At 39.3% G+C, this 20,202-nt stretch overlaps 1 protein-coding gene across 1 annotated transcript in view; it reads left to right on the top strand.

Moving 5' to 3' along the window:
• The window catches only part of ascc3 (activating signal cointegrator 1 complex subunit 3), a 158,399-nt gene that overhangs the window by 56,916 nt on the left and 81,281 nt on the right, over nucleotides 1-20,202 (top strand). The window contains exons 9-10 of the mRNA XM_083919139.1: nucleotides 6,209-6,412; nucleotides 9,486-9,626. Coding sequence (XP_083775265.1) covers nucleotides 6,209-6,412; nucleotides 9,486-9,626 — 345 coding nt within the window. The remainder of the gene's footprint in view (nucleotides 1-6,208; nucleotides 6,413-9,485; nucleotides 9,627-20,202) is intronic.

Genomic DNA, 20,202 nt, shown 5'->3' with positions numbered 1-20,202 from the left:
AAGGCTGTGATGTGTGTAAATACAAAGTTTGGGTTTTTAGAAGGATACTTTACCCCATTTAATTCCCCATTGTTTTCAGCGGTGTTTGGCCCATCTCTGTGGTGGAAGTCCCTGAGGAACGGAGCATCAGACATGAGAAAGAAATGGCGCATTCAGCGGATTTCGGCACATCTCTTTGAAAAAAGTCTGTGACGGCCGTGCCTACGTCTATCAGATTAAATCGTACATGAGCGGTTCACTACATTACACAAGCTCTCTTAGCTTGTTTAGTTTAATAAATAATCACAATGTCAAGTAAGGAAATAGTCTTTCTGCAAACCTAAACAGAAAAATATAACCCTATACCGACGGAATTCAGGTTTCTCTCTTACACTTAATCCAAACTGTACAAAAACAAAATAAAACCAAACCCGTCTTGGTTTGTCTTTCCACTGTTCCAGCAATCACCAACTCTGGTGCAGTCAAAATCAATCCTTAATTTACCCAGTTAAATGTGAAAATATGATGGCTCTACACTCTGTTTTCCCCCTGCTGTCTCTACTGTGTCGGCTGCCTGTGGAGCAGTGGCTTTTTTGGGCAATCTCACTCTTTCTTTGGGGGCAGACCATTAAATTAGCAAAATACAATGACAAAAATGGTCTTGCTGGTCTTGGTTGTCTTTTCCAGTTTATCTTTAGGATCCTGAGGTCTCCAGCAAATGTTCGTCCAAATGATTAATTTATTCTGTAGTAACACCTATGTGCCTCTCTCGGGGTTGTCGTCTGCGACAGCATCCAACAAGAACTGCCCACACTGTCATTTATTATAGCAAAATGATTTAGTTTCTGTTGGCACTGGAGGGCAATTTGAGCAGGCACCACCAGGCGTCGTTTGCTCTTGGTAGCTCAGGTTGTGAAGAGGGTCCCTGTCGACCAAATCCTCCCAGCATCAGCCACAGCACGCTTGGCCTTCCTCTAGCCTCCCTCTGGCCTCCCTCTGGCCTCCCTTCAGCTTATCCCAGTCAGCCAAAGCACTGTAAAATGGACACTGTTAAAATCCTCATTCATAACATAGTCTGCACTCCTATTGTGGTCTGCCATTTTTGCTGTTGGAATTGTATCTAGTTTACAATACAAGCAAAGAGAAGAAGGTTTTTGCGCGGCATTACGCCCTACAGCTAACAGAGCTCAAATTAATTTTGTAGTTCTTTGTACCACCAACAAGGTCACTGTTTCGTCAAATGACAGTGCTGGTGGCAGGAAGAACTGATCTTTAGATTAACGCTGTGCTATTAGAGGTATAATGATTGCTTTCACCAGTACAACAAACAACAAGCAATATAATACAGTGTATGATGGTAGTATATGTGTGTGATGGTATTTTATGTCTGACATTGGGGTTCCATTGCTGCTGTTGCATTTTTCCATGAAAGACTTGCGTTAGCTCTCAGCTAACACAAAGATGTATACAAAACTCTCTCTTTTTCCTGGTGATCAACAGTTGACAAGATTAAAAAATAGAAATGGCACATTTACAAGGATACAAGCGGCCGAAATGGGTTTTCTCAGGAGGGTGGCTGGAGTCTCCCTTAGAGATAGGGTGAGTTCAGCCATCCGTGAGGAACTCGGAGTAGAGCCGCTGCTCCTTTGTGTTGAAAGAAGCCAGTTGAGGTGGTTCGGGCATCTAGTAAGGATGCCCCCTTGGTGCCTCCCTAGGGAGGTGTTCCAGGCACGTCCAGCTGGGAGGAGGCCTCGGGGAAGACCCAGGACTAGGTGGAGAGATTATATCTCCACACTGGCCTGGGAACGCCTCAGGATACCCCAGTTAGAGCTGGTTAATGTGGCCCGGGAAAGGGAAGTTTGGGGTCCCCTGCTGGAGCTGCTGCCCCTGCGACCCGAACCCGGATAAGCTGTTGAAGATGAGTGATGACATTTACAAGGAGCACAGTTGCATTGTCTGTAAAATGGTGTCAAAATGCACCTTAATGGTGGAAAGTCTGGAGCACTGAAAGCACTGAAAATGACTGAATACTTAGTTTACCAGTGGCTTGGACAATGATTGTAATAGTTTTTAGACATAATCAACATCTTGTGCATTTGCTTTTGCCAATGGAACTGTTGTGGCTATCAGAAGCACATCATACATATATGAAGCCAGCTTATTGTTGACTATACACACATCAGTTGAGTTTCAGTCGCAGTCCATATGCAACACAATACAGGAAAACCCTTGCATGTATACATCATGGGCTGTGCCAAGCTGTTCTTTAGAAGCCCCCCAGTCCCATAAAGCACCTAGCTGAAATCACAGCCGCACTTCACTCCTTCTAGTTTAAGTGGACTCTAATAAAGTTGCTCTTTGATGCATTAATAACCTCTTCCTCCCGACTGTGCTGTAGGGCCATCTTCCCAACAGCACCCTGCATATCCTCGGCTGACATGCACTCTTTAATTATTTCTTTCTATGAGTGTTGGAGCGAAACGAGGGGAAGAGGAAAGTGATGACATACTTCTAATGAATCCTTGAATAAATAATACTGCTGTCTAAGCTTAAAGCATCCTCAACCAGCCTTACTGAGAGAGAGCTGGGACACAGAGGGGGTGGTACGAGGGTTATTTGATGGAGAGGGAAAAAAAATGGATTTGGAGGGTAGAGAACACACCTGGAACTACAGTGACCTCTATTGAATGAGATTCCACCTGACGTCTGAATTTCACTGTTACTTATTCTCAAGGGTAGTCCCGCTAGTTTTTTCCAGAGTATTATTAATTTTGGTCAGTCAGGATCAAACAGTTTCAAACTATCATTCTGTCAACCTGCTTGACAGTAGATACGCTTCCACCGGTCTATTTATTTCCTGTTTCTGTTTCCTGCTTGTGTTTTTGTACAGTTGACAATTCAGTAATACCATGCTGCCACTCACTGTTACAGACCTCCACTGCACCAGAAGGAGCAAAAAATAAAGAAGAAAAAGAGTGAATGTGCTGCGGTGTACGCTGGTGTCCTCAGGTTGAGTTGAAAGCTAGTCTGATTTCCACTGGGTACAAATAGATAAGAAATGACAATTTCATTAAAGAAAAATGTTGCATTCATATCTTCATGAAAGCAATTGATGGAAGCACATATTGATTCAGATTTTATTTCACCAGCGTCTCAGAAATATATATCAAGCTATGCAAATAAGCCGTTCGGGTTATTGTTAAACCTGAATTATTTTGAAAATTGTTCACACAAAACCCTGACTCCCTTATTGTGTTAAAGTTGAATAACAATGGATTTGCACTCATCTGTGCTAGTCAAACATACACAGTAGATTTTTTTGGATCCATAATGCAAACAATTTTTGTATGCTTGATGAGATAAAATAAGAATGATAAAACTAATAATAATAAAAAAACAATAATACATCGGGAGATTTCATGATGAATTACCACTTTCGTTTTAACAATCAGTTTTGAAAATATGTATTAACCTGGAGGGGTACTGGCTGATGCTGCAGCACAATCAGCATCTTGTTTGCCTTTACAACCATGTTGCTATTCAGTTTCCCTGAGTGAAAGCATGTCAGAGTCATCCTCAGCCAGATCGCCCTGCACACTGTGAGCTGCAGTGCACAGTGTGCTTTGAACAAAATAGAAATGTGGTTTTATTTTATTTTGTATCTGTTTAAACCAATTTCTAACATTTTTTTTTTAAATGTGGATGTTGCATTGAAGAACGGACGGCCCTTGCTCAAAGCTAATGTCCCGGCATTCTCCATCCATACCAAAATGTAATCATATTTTTTATGTGGTGTATAAAATGTGTCTTTTGTGTGTGTGTGTGTGTGTGTGTGTGTGTGTGTGTGTGTATGTGTGTGTGTGTGTGTGTGTGTGTGTGTGTGTGTGTGTGTGTGTGTGTGTGTGTGTGTGTGTGTGTGTGTGTGTGTGTGTGTGTGTGTGTGTGTGTGTGTGTGTGTGTGTGTGTGTGTGTGTGTGTGTGTGTGTGTGTGTGTGTGTGTGTGTGTCTCATCAACTGTCCTTCACAGTGGCCATTTCTCTACTTATCAGAGGCAGTGTGAGATTGAGGGCCATCACCCACACTCTGTTGCCATAGTGAAGGCAGACGGGAGGCTGCTTGAATGACAGCTGATCCCACCACACGCATTTTCTCCTCCTTCATGCTTCTTGATGCTCCTCTTTCTGTGCAGTCACTTTATACATGGTGGCTCAGTCACTGACACATACTGTAACTGATCACCTATCTATATTTCATGCCAGCACACTGGGAGGAAATTCTGCAGTGTGTTTTTGTCACCGGAAATGTTGTCTCCAATGGGAGCAACTGGGCAACCAATACTGTTGAGCTGTGCTATTATTTACCTTGCCAGTCACCAATGGCACCAATCACTATCACAGTTTGTTGTAGTGCCCCAAAATTGTGACACTGTCCCATAGTTCAGTGGTTCCCAACCTGGGGGGCCCGACCCCCCAAGGGGGGCGTCAAAGATCCAGGGGGGTCGCGAAGCCCTCTTGATTTTAAGGGGTTTAATAATTTTAATGTAATTAAAATGTTAAATAAATGAGTAGGCTAAGCATTTAATTCATATACGTGACAAAACCAACCAAAAACAAAGGGCCACATTAGACATTTATTCGTGTATTTCAAATTTTAGATAAATGAATAAGTTATAGGTTATATATCACGAGGAACAGAGCGTGTGTGACTTGAACGCCTCACGTGCAGAAGTGAGGCGTTCAAGGCAGAGCTAAGGGAGAGATGGCAAAGCCTCAGGTAGAGAAGACTGCAGAAAATGTCAAAAAGAAAAAGAGGGGCTACCAAGAAAGTTATATTGAGTTTGGCTTCATAGAAGCAATGGATACAATTAGAGCAGAATGTATATTTTTAATTTTATAATAATTCATTTTCTTTAACATATTTCAATATATTACCTGCTTAAATGAATTTGAAAAAAAAAAACTTTCTGAAGTTCTGAAGCTGTTTTTCAAATTCATTTAAGCAGGTAACATATAGAAATATGTTAAAGAAGGTTTTTTTAAAAGTCAAGTTCTGAAGAAATATGTTGTAATCATACACAGGTTCTCCTCATTGTCCCATGCTGAATTATAAAGTATTTCATGTAAAAGAAGTAATGATGTTCCTTATTTTATTTTTATTTTCGGGGGGGGGGGGGGGGGGTCACCAAAGTTTACAATGGTAAAGATATGGGTTTGGAACCACTGCTAGTTCACAGCACACAATACTTTCGATAATCATTATTAAAATGTTCAATTCCAAGAAAAAAAATGGCCAAAACTATTTGCTTCTAGCCTTTTAAAAGTCTCTGCTTTTCTTTGTTTTCTTTGTGTGTGTGTGTGTGTGTGTGTGTGTGTGTGTGTGTGTGTGTGTGTGTGTGTGTGTGTGTGTGTGTGTGTGTGTGTGTGTGTGTGTGTGTGTGTGTGTGTGTGTGTGTGTGTGTGTGTGTGTGTGTGTGTGTGTGTGTGTGTGTGTGTGTGTGTGTGTGTGTGTGTGTGTGTGTGTGTGTGTGTGCGCGTGTGCGCGCGTGCGTGTGCGCGCGTGGGTGCGCGCTGCTTGTGTGTGTGTGTGCGCACGTGTGCGCGCGTGCGTGTGCGCGCGTGGGTGCGCGCTGCTTGTGTGTGCATGTGCATGTGCGCGCTGCCTGTGTGCGTGCCTGTGTGTGTGTGTGCGTGCGTGACAAACTAAAATAAAACGACAAGCCAGAATTTCTGAAGGGTATTTTTCACTGATTTTAAACAGACCGATCGATTAACATTAAGTCAGTTATTAAATTGCAGCCCTGAATTTAGTAGACAGTAATACATGTATTAAAAAATAAAATACAATTCTTCCCATCAAAATCATTCAGAACAAAGAAAATAAAAGCAAAACACACACATTGCCTTTTATTGTTATTGGGTTTGGGGGCAACAGTGACCAGTACTTGTACAAGCACTGCCATTGGTTTTGATAAGGAAGTAGAAGGGATTTGATTTATCTAGGAAAGTCAAAGTACTGCCATCACACCATGTACTTTCCATTTGGTATACGCATCTATTTAAAGGCAATGCATAAAATATTATGTATTGTATTTATCTTAATGTCTTTGTTTAATGCTTACTTAAATGTGCTCTTCCATAACATTTAAAAGCGAGCTTTATTACTTAAAAGTATATATCAATGATGGTTTAACCCTTATAAATCTTTTCTATCCCTGTCTTTATTTGCCTAGATCGCACAGCTGGTGTTCAAGGGGATGAAGCGTCTGAACAGGATCCAGTCCTTGGTGTTCGAGACGGCCTACAACACCAACGAAAACCTTCTCATCTGCGCTCCAACTGGTGCCGGTAAAACCAACATCGCCATGCTGACCGTCCTTCACGAGATCCACCAGCACCTGCAACCTGGTGGCGTCATCAAAAAGGAAGAATTTAAGGTCTGATGCCAACACACGCAAACATACAGTACAAACTAGGGATCCAAAATATGGGGTTGCATAATGCTGCTGTTGTGGATATAATGCAATTTGCTTAAATATCACACTGACTGTTATATGTCTGTCCGACTGTCAGAACATAAAATCATTTCTGTGTGATGTCAAAGCGTGTCTGCGATAACTGCCTAATATTTCTAGTGTTACTCCACCCCAGAGTCTCTCAACATGCCTCATGGCGATTAAGCATGCTCCTTGCTGAGACTCACACACCGCATGCAGAGATTCAGGTCTGATCTTCCGAGCTTTGGATGCTTTTCAGGCAGCGATAAAAAAGGAGCTTTCTGATAGTTTAAAAGGACAGCTTGATTTACTTGATTATGTTGCCTCCAAGAGGCTCAGTCTGTATTGCCGATTTGTATAGCTTTTTTCTCATCTAATTTTGGCCCCTTTTGTTTTTTCTTGAGTTTAATATTATGTGACTAATCTACACTAACACTAAAAACTAAAACAATGAATGATAACATACCTTTAATTTCTATGCTTTTTGACAGCTGTATGACCGCTGTTCATAAACCACCAGAACCTGTAAACATGCACAACCTTTAAAACTAATGAAAATGTCCAACTCCAAATAGAAATGTCATCTTCGGAATAGTTATTCTAAAAGAATTTGCTGTGAAACCTACATACCTTTCTGCATATATCTTCCTATGACTAAAGAACATGCAGTACGTTTTTGCCTACAGTAAGGGATGTCCTGAGCGGTATATTAATTGATCACAGCTGGCTAATTACTGATTTGTTACAGTTACACCAGCTGTCAAAAATGTAAATGGCTATAGGTAGGTCTTATTAGTATCAATACTTAACGATGCTCTCCAGTCGATACTTTCAAATTCGAAAGACATTAAAATTTCAATGCTGGCACATCAGTCAATATGCCCTTCAATCCCCCCCCCCCTCTCTCTCTCTCTCTCTCTCTATCTCTCTCTCTTTCTCTCTCTCTTTCTCCTCTTTCTCTCTCTTTTCCTATTGTGTTAGATCTAAACCGGCTGACTGGCTGTCTAGATTACATGGTTGGTACAGGAACAACAACCAGCCCACTCCTCCAGATGGAGTCTCATGTGTTGATGTAGTCATGCGACGCTACAGTATGAATTATCATCAGTGGAAAGCTACGTGTAGGAAAAAAGTTATTTTTATCTTTAGGCAAGCTGAAAATGCATAACAAATGAATTAAGATCAAATACAGACAGCCTACCTGACTGCTGCAGGAGCTTATCGGCATTATGGTTCTGCCCAATCACGAACCTGTACTAATTTAAGACTGGTTCTTGGTACCCATCCGTAGTTTAAATTAAAGACCTGATAACATACACGTCAGCACTGAGTAAGTTAAAAAAACAAACTTGTTTGTGTCTATTTCAATGAAATAGTGCAGGTGCATCACACATCTGAAGTCCTCCCGCAATACATCAACACTGCCACTACTCCCTCTTCTGATGTTTTACAAAACAACTTTAAATATATATATATTGAGATCAAAATAAGAGAAGAAGTTATTAATACTTGATCTATTCTGAAATAATTCAGATGTGCTGAAGTCTGAAGTTTTAAGCTCCTCGGCAAAGGCAAGTCTAGCCTTTTTATTCTGCTGATGAGAGGTTTGGTCACTGCAGAGTGGGCTTTCTCAAACGATGAGACACTGTGTGCTCAGACAGATCATTGCCCTGTTCAATGTTCTTGAAATCACAGACTTGGAACGCCCAGCCTCTCTTGCAATGGCTGAGAGGGTCCTCCCATTGGGCCTTCATCTGCTGTCGCAGGGTTTCAGTCACCTGAGAGCAGCTTGCCATCTTGCAAAGTAACCAGAAGAGCTGCCAGTTATATAGGGTGTGTCCAACAATTTAGTAAATTGTAACCAGGTGCCAGATTAACACCAATAACCGAGAGGTTTCTAAGAGTGTTCTCTAACTGTGCTCATGGCTTTTTTTCACAAAATAAAGGTTTTTGTTGAAGTGAATTTTGTGATGTTTAGTTTAGCCAAGGACCATAAAAGGTCTTGATGGTGTTCTTGTCTTAGCCTAGTTCACAGAAGTTAAGGTGACAGTTTTTTCTAATGGACACCAAAATATCTAGTTACCAATTAAGGGTTTGTCACAAACACATCCATAAATAAGTTGTATGTTTCACTAGTATAGTAGGTGGATGTTAACTGTTGTTCGTAAAGGAACTTGTCTGGTACCTCAGTGCGCTGAATAAAGCTGCCTGAACAGAAGATCCTGCTGTGTTCTCTTTCCAGAGTCCGTCTCTCTGAAAGTCATTTCTTAGAACAGGCGTCACAAGGACTTCATGTGTGTGGTTTTATCAGATTTGATTGACAGTGATCAACAAAAGCTTACATCCCCAGAACTGTCATGTTTTGCTTTCAAAAAGCCTTACCTACAGACTCTACATGTCAACTTCTCTATCTCTGTGACTACCCTCTGTCCTTTGTCAGAAATTATTAGATAGACCGCTTTCAATGTGTTGTGTCAGAAGTTTATTGTAAATACTTAAAAATAGAAGATGAAAGTGGTCAAAATTAAATACAGCAAAAATTGAAAAAATATAATCTTAAATAGAGGCACAAAATGTCAGCTATTGGCAGCTTAGTCTAAAAATATTGGTACGTCTTCATAAACCCATTGTGTCAAATCCTAACACACACTCAAATAAATAATTCAGAGATCCAAAAGACTTTGTTCTCTTTCAGGAAGGCTTACACACAAAAACTAAATTGTTTGTACACAGCGTTGAACAGAGCCAGCCAGTGACGATAGTCACTTTTCATACATCACTGTTAAACTTTCGCCATGCAAGTTGCAGACATCATTTTTCTCAATAAATTGTGATTTGTGCTGGTTGCCAGGGAACAAATGATCTTGCCTCTGTTTGCTCATTTATCACCACGGTGTCCTTCCAGTCCCACTCTCCTGTTCCCCCTCCTTTCCCCACCCCCATCTTTTACCTTCCCCACTCTACCCTGTCTGTTCTCGATCCTATTTATCTCTATGTCTCTCTCCCTCTGTAGATAGTATATGTGGCTCCTATGAAGGCTTTGGCAGCTGAGATGACTAATTACTTCAGTAAGCGATTGGAGCCACTGGGCATTGCTGTTAAAGAACTCACTGGAGACATGCAGCTTACCAAAGGCGAGATCCTACGAACACAGGTACTCACACTCTCTTTCTCTTTCTCTCTCTCTCTCTCTCTCTCTCACACACACACACACACACACACTAACACACACACACACACACACACACACACACACACACACACACACACACACACACACACACACACACACACACACACACACACACACACTATGAGCTATTTTATGTATCCAAAAAATAGTTTAAACTAAGTGTACAAAAAGCTCTACTCCAGTTTTCCTTTGTCACACGTGTGTTCTCTAGCACCCCCAAGTGGATTGGATTGTGGCATTTATTGGAGCGATTCCATCATTAATGCCCAAAATGTATCAGTCACAAATCTGCCAATTACTAGTCATGAATGTAATTCAAATAGCTGTCTAATTTAATTGTTATCAACTGACAAGCTATGGATTGCTTTAAAACAGAGAACAAATGATAATAGGGCCTGCTATAAAGATTCATGTGACTGCTGTTCAAGTGCTGGCTCCATGAGTGAAAGTCAAGTCAATAGAGAAAGGATCCTCCTGCCCGGACTCACATGCAATACCGTTTGTGTGAAGACCATTGTTGTAAAATTACAGTATGGACAATAAGGATGACAAAATTATAGATTGTAAACATATACAAAGAATATGGATCCATGAGGATGAGCAGCTCATAGGTGCCACCCAACAGATAGCACCTGAGCAACATGGACTTCGCTCCACCATCAGTCCTGGAACAAGGACAGACAGACACACACAATAGGCAAAGCTCAAGCATAGCATTCACACAGATAGGATAAAGGAAATAAACACAAAGAGGAAGAGAGAGAGGCACCAACTGCCAGTGGAGAGAGAAAGGCTCCTAGGATGGCCGATGATTTGACACAGAAAAGCCTGGGAGATAGACACTCTTGTTGGATTCATTTAAACTGACACTGACCCACTGGAAGGATAATGGGAACATGTACTGAAGTAGGCCTGAAGTAATCAGAGAATAAGCAACTAATTTAAAGTTAAGATGAAAATATGAAGGATATAGGGCATAGGAAAAAGCCTTGCAGGCTAGTGACTTGTTTTCAACTCTTAGATGGACAGGACCCCTGTTTACTGACAGTGGAGAGTACAGAATGGCTTGAAAGCTTGTTGTTTCAAGGTCCCGCCATAAATGGTATTCAGGTGTCCTTATTTTTACATAGCCTTACTGGTCTATGTCACTTTATATTTATCTTCTCTATCCTTTTATTGCTTCGTTCGATGTCCCTGCATCTTGAGCCCCATTTGTGGGGCTTAAGTATTGCCTGAGGTTCTCCTATTATTTGTGACAAAGAGGTTGTCAATGAAAAGAAAAAAAACTATAAAGGCATGTCATGGTTTAAAAAGAATATGCGCTACACTGCAGACCGAGGATTGAAAATCTACATCAAATCACATTGTAGCTATTAATTAATCCATCATTGGTGCAGGTGCAGGTTGGTTTACTTGACCTTGCTAAGAAAGTTTGAAAGTCAATAATATGTTCAGCCTAAACTAACTCTCACTTTCTATTGTAAGGTTTGAAGAATAGCTTTGCTCAAGCAGCACACATTTTAATTCCTGCTTGTTATAGACAGTATTGTACGCTTGACACTGAAACAGGAACTGCTCTCAGATCCAATGACTGGTAATTTCTTACATTCTGCTCAGGTATCCTTGTCTCTTTCTGCACTTTCAATTGTCAGTCTGGCTGAAGCAACATCATTTAATTCTCGTTATTCTAAAACATTTCTCTTCATGCAAATCCTTCATTAAAATTAGCATCTAGACTTTCTGCAACCTAAAAGCATGAACGACCATTCAAAAAAATAGAGTAGTCCACTCGGCCATCTGACTGTACCCAGCGCGATTTTGTGGCAGGGGATCATCATTTTTTGAAAAGGCAGTGTACATAAGTCTTATCAACAACATATTGCTTTTGTGTCAGTATGCAAAACTGCATATCAGAGATCAGTGACGGAATAAGCTTTTGTCGTTGACAACCCTTAAACCTGACATAACGAGTGCATTATCTGCTAGTTAGGATACAGAAATTAGTGATCAAAGCCTTGTATTATGTGTTCCACTGACCCCACATATATTATGCATTATTGTGCACCATCAGCTGAGCTTTATACATCTTAAAATCTAAATGTCAAGAATATTTTACTTATGAACACACATATTAACACTGTGCTGAGTTATTACTGTGAGCTGCCTCTACCACAGCTTTAATCTATGCTTTATTCTGTTTTATTTTTTTCCCGGAAAACACAATAAAACCCAACAAATAAATATGTTTGGTCTACTTATATTGATTCTGTCTCAATGCACAGTTCAGTTTTAGGTTTACACAATTGACAGATTTGGCAATGGTGACAGTGTTTGAACAAACATTTTGGCCTATCTGAACTACAATTTGTCTCTACCATTGTTACACATGTATGCTGATACTGATCTATAAGCTACAGTCGGCATATGATGTTGCCATGTTGACTTATGAATCAGGCTTTGTAAGATATGTTGCAGAAATGGATTCTTCAATAAAGATCAACAAACAGGATCAGCTTTTTCTCTGTGGTTTATTTTGCCAAAGCATTTTCCTCTGCAGACAAAGAAAAACGTTCATCCCTGCATCCTCACAAAGTTAGAGTCTAGCAGGAATGACAATGAGCCAAATCGTGCACAGTTTTTTAGAGAAAGGGACAGGACGCGAATAGCCTTGGTTGGGTGACGTCTTTAGACCAAACAAAAACATGTCTTAGACATTACAATTTTGAACATTCTGAACCTCTCTCATCACAAGGTCTCTAACACAGGGTGCAGATGCACAAATATGCCATTATACCATCATGAGTTAGTTATTTGTATTATCCATTAGGAAGGTGAGACAGAGGAGACATTGAACTGTGTCTGACCTGACAAAACTATGGTTATGAATTACAAATATCCCAAATTCCCACAACAGATATTAAAATGTATGTTGCAGAATGGATGCCTTATTTACTTATCTTTGGGAGAAGATTGTATTGTTTTTGCCCCTATATTTGATTATTTTTGTTATAATTGATTTTAGTATTGCTCGTATCAGAATGAGAAATAGGACATGATTCGAAATTTGACACGTACTTATTTCTAAACATCAAAGCACATTTGCTAATCGAACTCTCATTTTGTAGTAACACAAGACAACACATGGATGTATCTATTAACAAGTACTGTTTGTGAATCCAAAGCATGATATATTATCAGTTAGTATGATCATTGAGCCACACTGTTACACTTGGTAACATAGTACTTAATTCATACCATGAACACACACACTGTAGATTGATTTGACTCTGTCCGTCATAGACTGTGCTGCTGCTAGAAGTACCCACCAGAGCGGCAAATATGCAGCTATAAAATCGCCAACAAATGCACTATTTCCTCCTGAATCTTGCTAAAGCTATAGTGACCCGGTGTTCTGGAAAAAAAATACTGGACATTTTTTAAAACATAAACTAGATATTAATGAGCGTTTTTTTCCAGATTTTTTTGACATACAAGAATATGGAATAACACCAGCCTTACCAATAAAGTGATCAACTCTCAAAGCAGCGCAACCAACTTAGTAAATAGCCAGGATACATTCCTGTCTATATGTGAGATTAGCCTAGGAATTGATTATTATACATAATCTTACAATTATCCCACAGAAATGATTCCATTATCTGGGCCAATACAGTTTTAAAACATTTTCTCCTCAGTCACCTAACTAACCTAACTACTAATTACTAATTTCTTTTAGTCAATGATGTGTTATTTCAGTTGAGTGTAAAATGGGCTGTTCAGGTTCATTAATGTGTCAACAAACAACTGTTCTGTTTTAACTTATCTTTATGAAGTAAATGTCGATTGCACAATGTAATTGCAATGTAATGTGAAATAATAACACAGAGGTAGGTACTCCGTAGTCTAAACACACACAGCAAACATTTTGCCTTCCACATTGTCAACAGCAGTGCATTACAACTTCACTACTTCATTTTTACCTTTCACAATAAAGGCCCTTGACATATTGACATACAACATTAAAGTTACACCGCATCACTCCTTACCAGATAAGATAATAGATAAAGATTAGGCTAAGAAATAAGTCAACAAAACTGATACAACTCAAAAAAATAGGTAAGGTAGCGTGAATAACGGACGACTGAACAACCAAACTCTAAGCAACCAAAGCAGTAGCCATTTTTCTAATGATATGAAGAAGTAAGTGATCAATCCAGTGACTGGATAGCCAGCCTGACAAACTAGATCTATCTGTTCATATAAAAATGAACGGACAGAAAAGATGTTATCACCGTCTCTGTGTTTGTTTGTTTGTAAGCAAATCCAGTTTTTCCTGTGCTGTTGGTAACTTAGCTCTGAGGAAAACAGAAAGTGATCGCTATCTGGCTGTCTTTGCATCAGTGGCACCAACATAATCACTTTGGAATGCTAGGGTGGTGGAATCCTATCTGTTACCACTTTCAGTACCGAGCAGCAGATGAAGTTTCACTAACAGACCGTGTGAATTCAACCACCGATACCTCAGAGGAAATATGTGCCTTCACTATCGTAGGGAGAGGGTGGATTAATTACAATGAAGCCAAATAAAGGGGGATGGAAGCTATGGGTTAAGCACATATTTATGGAAAGAACCTGGCTCCTCCAGCTCAGCAGATATTGGTAGATCCAGCCTGAAAGTCTGAGCTATCAAACTGAGAAGGTTGGGCAACATGCATATATGATAAATCCAAAAGAGTTGGATTTGAGAGATTGCACAGCTTAGAGTTAAAGTTTATAAGCCTCGTGGGATTTATGAATAGAGAAAATGAAAGGTTGGTATTTGGTGTGTAGTGGGTGTTGGTGGCAGGAGGTGGGGTTTATTTCTATGAAATTAGGCCAATTCCAGCTAATCTGAAGGTGTGTTAAAATTCAGGGTCATGTGAAAAGATTTCACAAAGAGAATGATCAGTCAGATTCACCTCAGCTCTGCAGCAAGAACACTCTTTCTTGCACTTACCCTTCTTCACATTCTCTTTCTCTCATCCCCCGTTTGACTGTGTTAGTGTCATTACATTTACACAAAGTGGTTGAATAAAAAGAGCTGTCCAAATTTAACAGGCTAGAGTGATGCCACACATTGTAACCTTGGTTATCTTCTGTTTCTCCTCAAAGTCCTCACTACGTTCTTCATCGCGCCCTTTTTAATGTCAAATGGTGGTTCTGGCAGGACTTCAACCACTTGCAAAGTGTATGAAAAAGGGAAGGCAGTCTTGAAGCATCACAAATCATAGCATTAAGAGCTTATCTATTGTGAGACTGAAAAGCTTTTGTCCTGCAGCCTTCATCAGGGTCATTATACAACACTTAAGTGTGGAAGGAAAATATAATGGGCAATCACATCTACACAGTGATTAAAAGCAACATATAGGGTTCTCACAAATGTTGTCAAGAGTCAGTTTGGTATGAGAATGTTGTAGCAAAACTTTTATTGAAACTGACACTGGAACATGCCCCATATTCAATCCACTAATAAAAAAAGTGCATCTGTACATTGGTACCTCAGACCTCATTTTTTATAACATTTTATAGCAATTGCTCTTTGTGTGTACTGTACTCATGTCGGCCTGGAGAATCATAGCTCCAAGGACAGTTTTATATTTAATTGAAATTAATTAAAATGCCACTAGTGCATTTCTATACGAATGAAAAACTTGTGCCCTGGCTGCTCTGTAGTCAGCATGTACACAATATACACAATATACTATCATTGTATCACATACTCTGTTACATAGTTACAGACAGTAAAAGAGTAGCTTGCAGCATGCTGCCTTACATAGGGAAGAGGGATAAAACGATTTACTGAAGTCACAATTCGATTGATGATACTGAGTTTACAATACGATTTTCCCACAATTTTGTTTTGACGAAATGACATTGAAGACGGATTTTTTCTTTTTTTTTCTTTAGGGCTGCCAGTAAGGACTATTTTCTATTGAGTAATCTATCGATTAAGGCTTTTTATTAAGGCTATGTTCATTTTATTTTGTCAAACTGTATGCCATTGTATAACGCACCAAAGCAAAATGAAATTTGGAAATATTTGGAATTGTGGAAATATTAAAATGCAAAACTGTAGATTCAAACTGGCAACAACATGATAAAAAGAAATAGACTAAATATAAAGTAGTTACTGTAGTTTACCTATTCTGTCATGAAAATATGTGTGAATTACTTTGGCTGTCATTTCAGGAGGTAAATATTACCAGTTTGTGGGCAATTTGACAGTTGCTGTTGGCCAGGAAGTTGGTAGAGCTTCTGTAGCCTTTTTGGCAGCAAATTGAGTCTATATGATAATCATGATTCCTTCAATGTTATGTAGTGCTGAGAGCAAGCTCCATTAACCCAGTGGCCACTTTAGGTATTGGATTAAAGGTGTTTCAATTGTGATAAAGTTAAAAGTATTAATTTGAATGGAGTTATCCATGACACTCTTCCCTGCCTAGATACTACAGACCTTTTCCCTGGAGGTCCTTAAACTGTGTATGGATTTTTGGAGCAGGTAACATTTGTTACAATGATTGAAGAAGAAATATGGTTAAGTAGTTATTTATTTCTATAAGTTGATTTTCAACAACCTGAAGCTTTGGCGATCGAGGCCACGCTTGTCCCCCTTTTTGAGGCAATTTCTCTGTGATTTTTTTTTTCTCGTTTTGGCACAGAAAGGTAACATCCAATTCTTAATCCCACCTACAGCACAAAGCTCCAATTGGATCAGTTTTTTCTAAATGAGCAAACAAGCATAACTCCAGACCCCTATAAAATCACTCAAACAAAATCAAAAATGTGGGCAGTGAACCATGTGAGTCTACCGTGACTTAATTTTTCTGTATTAAAAATGTATTGTTTAATTTTTCCCACTCCTCTTTATGCGCAACATCATCGACCGAACAGAAGAAAAGAGCAGTTATTTTTGTAATTGCATGTTTTCTCAATTGTATTCTCTGGATGTCTGAATATAAGGACACCCGCCCACCTACACACACACACGCACGCGCACGCGCACATGCACGCACACGCAGAGTTCTACATGAAAATGCTGCATTGAGAAGGTTTTCATTACAGATTTGCCTTGACAAGCTGTTAGTTGTTCACATATCGCAATCTAGTAAATGTCTTTCACTAACGTCCCTACTCCATCACCATCCCACCTACCTCTTCCTCCCACATTCTCCTCTCTTCATGGCTGCAATTGTTACCATGGAAACAGAAAGGGTTTGGAGGGATAGTGCCATGTTGATGCCAGGGTTTGGAGGGTGGGTGGCATCCTGGGACTTCCAGGCCCTCTTCCTTCTCTGTCCAGAGAGGAAATATCAGTTAATGACATCCAACAAGGAGCTGCCTCACAGCCTGATGGTTTCTTGTAAACTGAGAACAGAGAAGCGTGTGTGTCATTTTTCTTGGTAAAGTCAAGCCACATGCAGATAATTTGTAATGCTACAGATATGTTTTGGTAAATTGTGTCCTCATAATGTTGGTTTTGAAAGAAAGAGAAGTAACAGGGAAAATTGAGGCCATTGAGGCAAAATCAGTTGACCACATGTGAGACAGACACACAGCAACTTGAGCAATTAGAAATTAGGTGCTGAAAGTTAGCGCAGTCTGTAATGGCCTGTAATGTCTTGCACATTGCTGCATACTTCCATGCTGACCCTACCACTGAGCCAAATGCTGATCAGTCCCACAACACTCATCAAATTAACATACAGTAAAAAAGTGTTAGGGAAACATAATGTAAACTGAAATTTTGCAATTTATAGAAGTGTTCACTCTTACTTTTTTTTAATTTTTAATGCAAACACTCACTCAAACTCAAATGGAGCCCATCAGTGCTATCAGATTAAAAAATGATGTTGTTGGTTTACTTGATTTGTGCTCCCAAAAAGTAATTATGCAAATAATTCATAGGACATCACTTATGGTATTACATGACATTGTTCAACGTTATAACAGCTGAAATACAAGGGGAACAGATGCACCGCATCGCACTGGCGGGCGCGGCTGCATTTTTTCGAGTGTGCTTTCTTCCAGTTCCACTGTGTGCATAGTATTCTCAAGACATAACACATTCGTTATACAGGGTTATGGTAACTGGAAATGAATTGATTAACTGGATCACTTTAACTGCAGGGTCGTGGATACACTCCAATGATTTATTTTAATGTGTAAAAACACCCATAAGGTAGCTGTGCTGTTTCACATTGCCCTATGATGTAATGAGGTATTTCTCTTAATCGTTTTTAAAGAGATAATACTAGTTTTTTACACAGTTCTATGTGTTAGTTTACCTGTCGGAGGGCCGCATAGTCTAGCGTATAAAGAGAACAACATAGACGGTGGACACTCGCTCGGCGTTGCACTGCTCGATAGGATTTCTATTTGGCCTGTGTAGCAGGTTAAACAAGATATAACGGGCATGCTCTGCTGCAGGCGTGCCACGGCAGCCATGTCGCTTCTGTCTAAAGTCAAATCAAAATTGCATCCAAGAACCTCATTTAAATGATATTTTCCATGACCCTGGCTGTCTTTCACCATTTGTAGCATTAGGCTACACTAGGTAACTATATATGTGCATGTGACTGATAGCAGCTAAATCTAGCGAGTATTGTGGAAACAACATTAAATGTAACACCATAACTGTATAAAAATAGTGTTGCGTAGAAAGTGATAAATGCATGAATGTGAAAACCCAATCATTGTGAAGTAATATGTACTCTTATTCAATTGACTTATGTAAGTTATCTGCCTTGATAAATGCCACACCTTACCAATTCATCATCAATAATCATATTGCTTAAAGCTTTAATGTAAATGCTGCAGGAAATGTCACCAACATATTGTGAAGACTGACAGTAAATCATCCAATGGCAGTTCCCACAAAAGGCCTATGTTAGGTTCAAGGAGACAAAAATGTATAAGAAGTCTCTTTTTGTTCTTAAAACAAGTCAATAAATATCAGCTAATACATCAGTTATAATGTGCAAATACAAACACACACATAATTCACATGTAAAAGTCGAGTTTCTGCATGTGTGTATTACTTTTATTATTATTATTGTTGTTATTATTAGTAGTAAATCAGTGAAAAGTGGAAAAAACAAATAGACATAAACATAGATTGCTTTTGAAAACAAATTAATCGACTAGTGAATACTCTTTAATATTGGCCATTGGTCACACTGAATCCAAATGTCCAAAGTTGTAGTTGCAGACTCACAAACTTTAAGGACATGTAGTAATTTGTCAAGAACACAAGGGACCTCAAGCTAATTTTCTATGGACTTTATTGGACCAGATTTGTCAACACAGCCAGACCTTATCAGACTCACAATTTTACCTTATTTAGGTTAGGTTCACAGTGCCAAGAGGGCCTCTACTCCCCCTTTTCACATATACTGTACGGACTCAAAGTGGCATGCTCTCTCTTGCCTTGCATGAGCTGGAGGCTTGTAGGCATGTTGAGCATGTCATTTATCTGCCACATTCATCACATTACTTAGGTCAAAATTCTCTAAATATTGTACAAAAGGACCACAAATGTTTTTGAAAAGTGAATGTTTAGTGTGGAAGGAAAAGTATAATGGGCAAACTCATCTACGCAGTGATTAAAAGCAATAAATAGGGTTCTCACAAATGTTGTCAAGAGTGAGTTTGGTATGAGAATGTTGATTTAGATTAATACCAGAGAGGCAAGGTGTGTGTATAATGATTGACGTCTGGCGACACCTTGTGTGTCTTCGGCCCTGGCAAAAGTAGCAAAACTTTTATTGAAACTGAAACTGGAAGATGACCCGTATTCAATCCACACATTAAAAAAGTGCATCTGTACAGAGGTACCTCAGACTTTCTCAGTTTTTATAACATTTTATAGCAATTGCTCTTTGTGTGTACTGTACTCATGTCGGCCTGGAGAATCATAGCTCCAAGGACAGTTTTATATTTAATTGAAATTAATTAAATATACACGATATACTATCATTGTATCACATACTCTTACATAGTTACAGACAGTAAAAGAGTAGCTTGCATGCAGGGAAGAGGGATGAAACAATTTACTGAAGTCAAAATTTGACTGATGATACTAGGTTCACAATACAATTTTCCCAATTCTTTTTTTTTTGACAAAATGACATTGAAGATGAATTATGAGTGAGAAAGTGTATTAAATGCAAAAACCGTAGGTTCAAACTGGCAAGTGAATGTTTAGAGGTATGTCCAGAGGTAGAGTTATGGACACCTCTTTAATCCAATTAATGCACTTTAGTTTAAAAATCTCATTCCAAGAGAGTGAGAGAACTCTTTTTGCAAGCAGCAAACAAAGATTTAAGGCAACAATATAAGACATAATACAAGCTTATTCTATTTCCCACGCTTTCAGTTTGTCACATTCCCAAACACAATGAAAAAAGGATCCTTTTTTCCTGTCCACACCTAATGCACATGTCTGGGATAGCGCTATTGTACTTGTTTAGCTTTCCTGGTGTCACATACACTGGAGATC

This window comes from Echiichthys vipera (assembly GCF_963691815.1).
Source record: "Echiichthys vipera genome assembly, chromosome: 8".
NCBI lineage: Eukaryota > Metazoa > Chordata > Actinopteri > Perciformes > Trachinidae > Echiichthys > Echiichthys vipera.
Note: the sequence above shows the minus strand (reverse complement) of the source record. Positions and strands in the feature narration are given on the sequence as shown.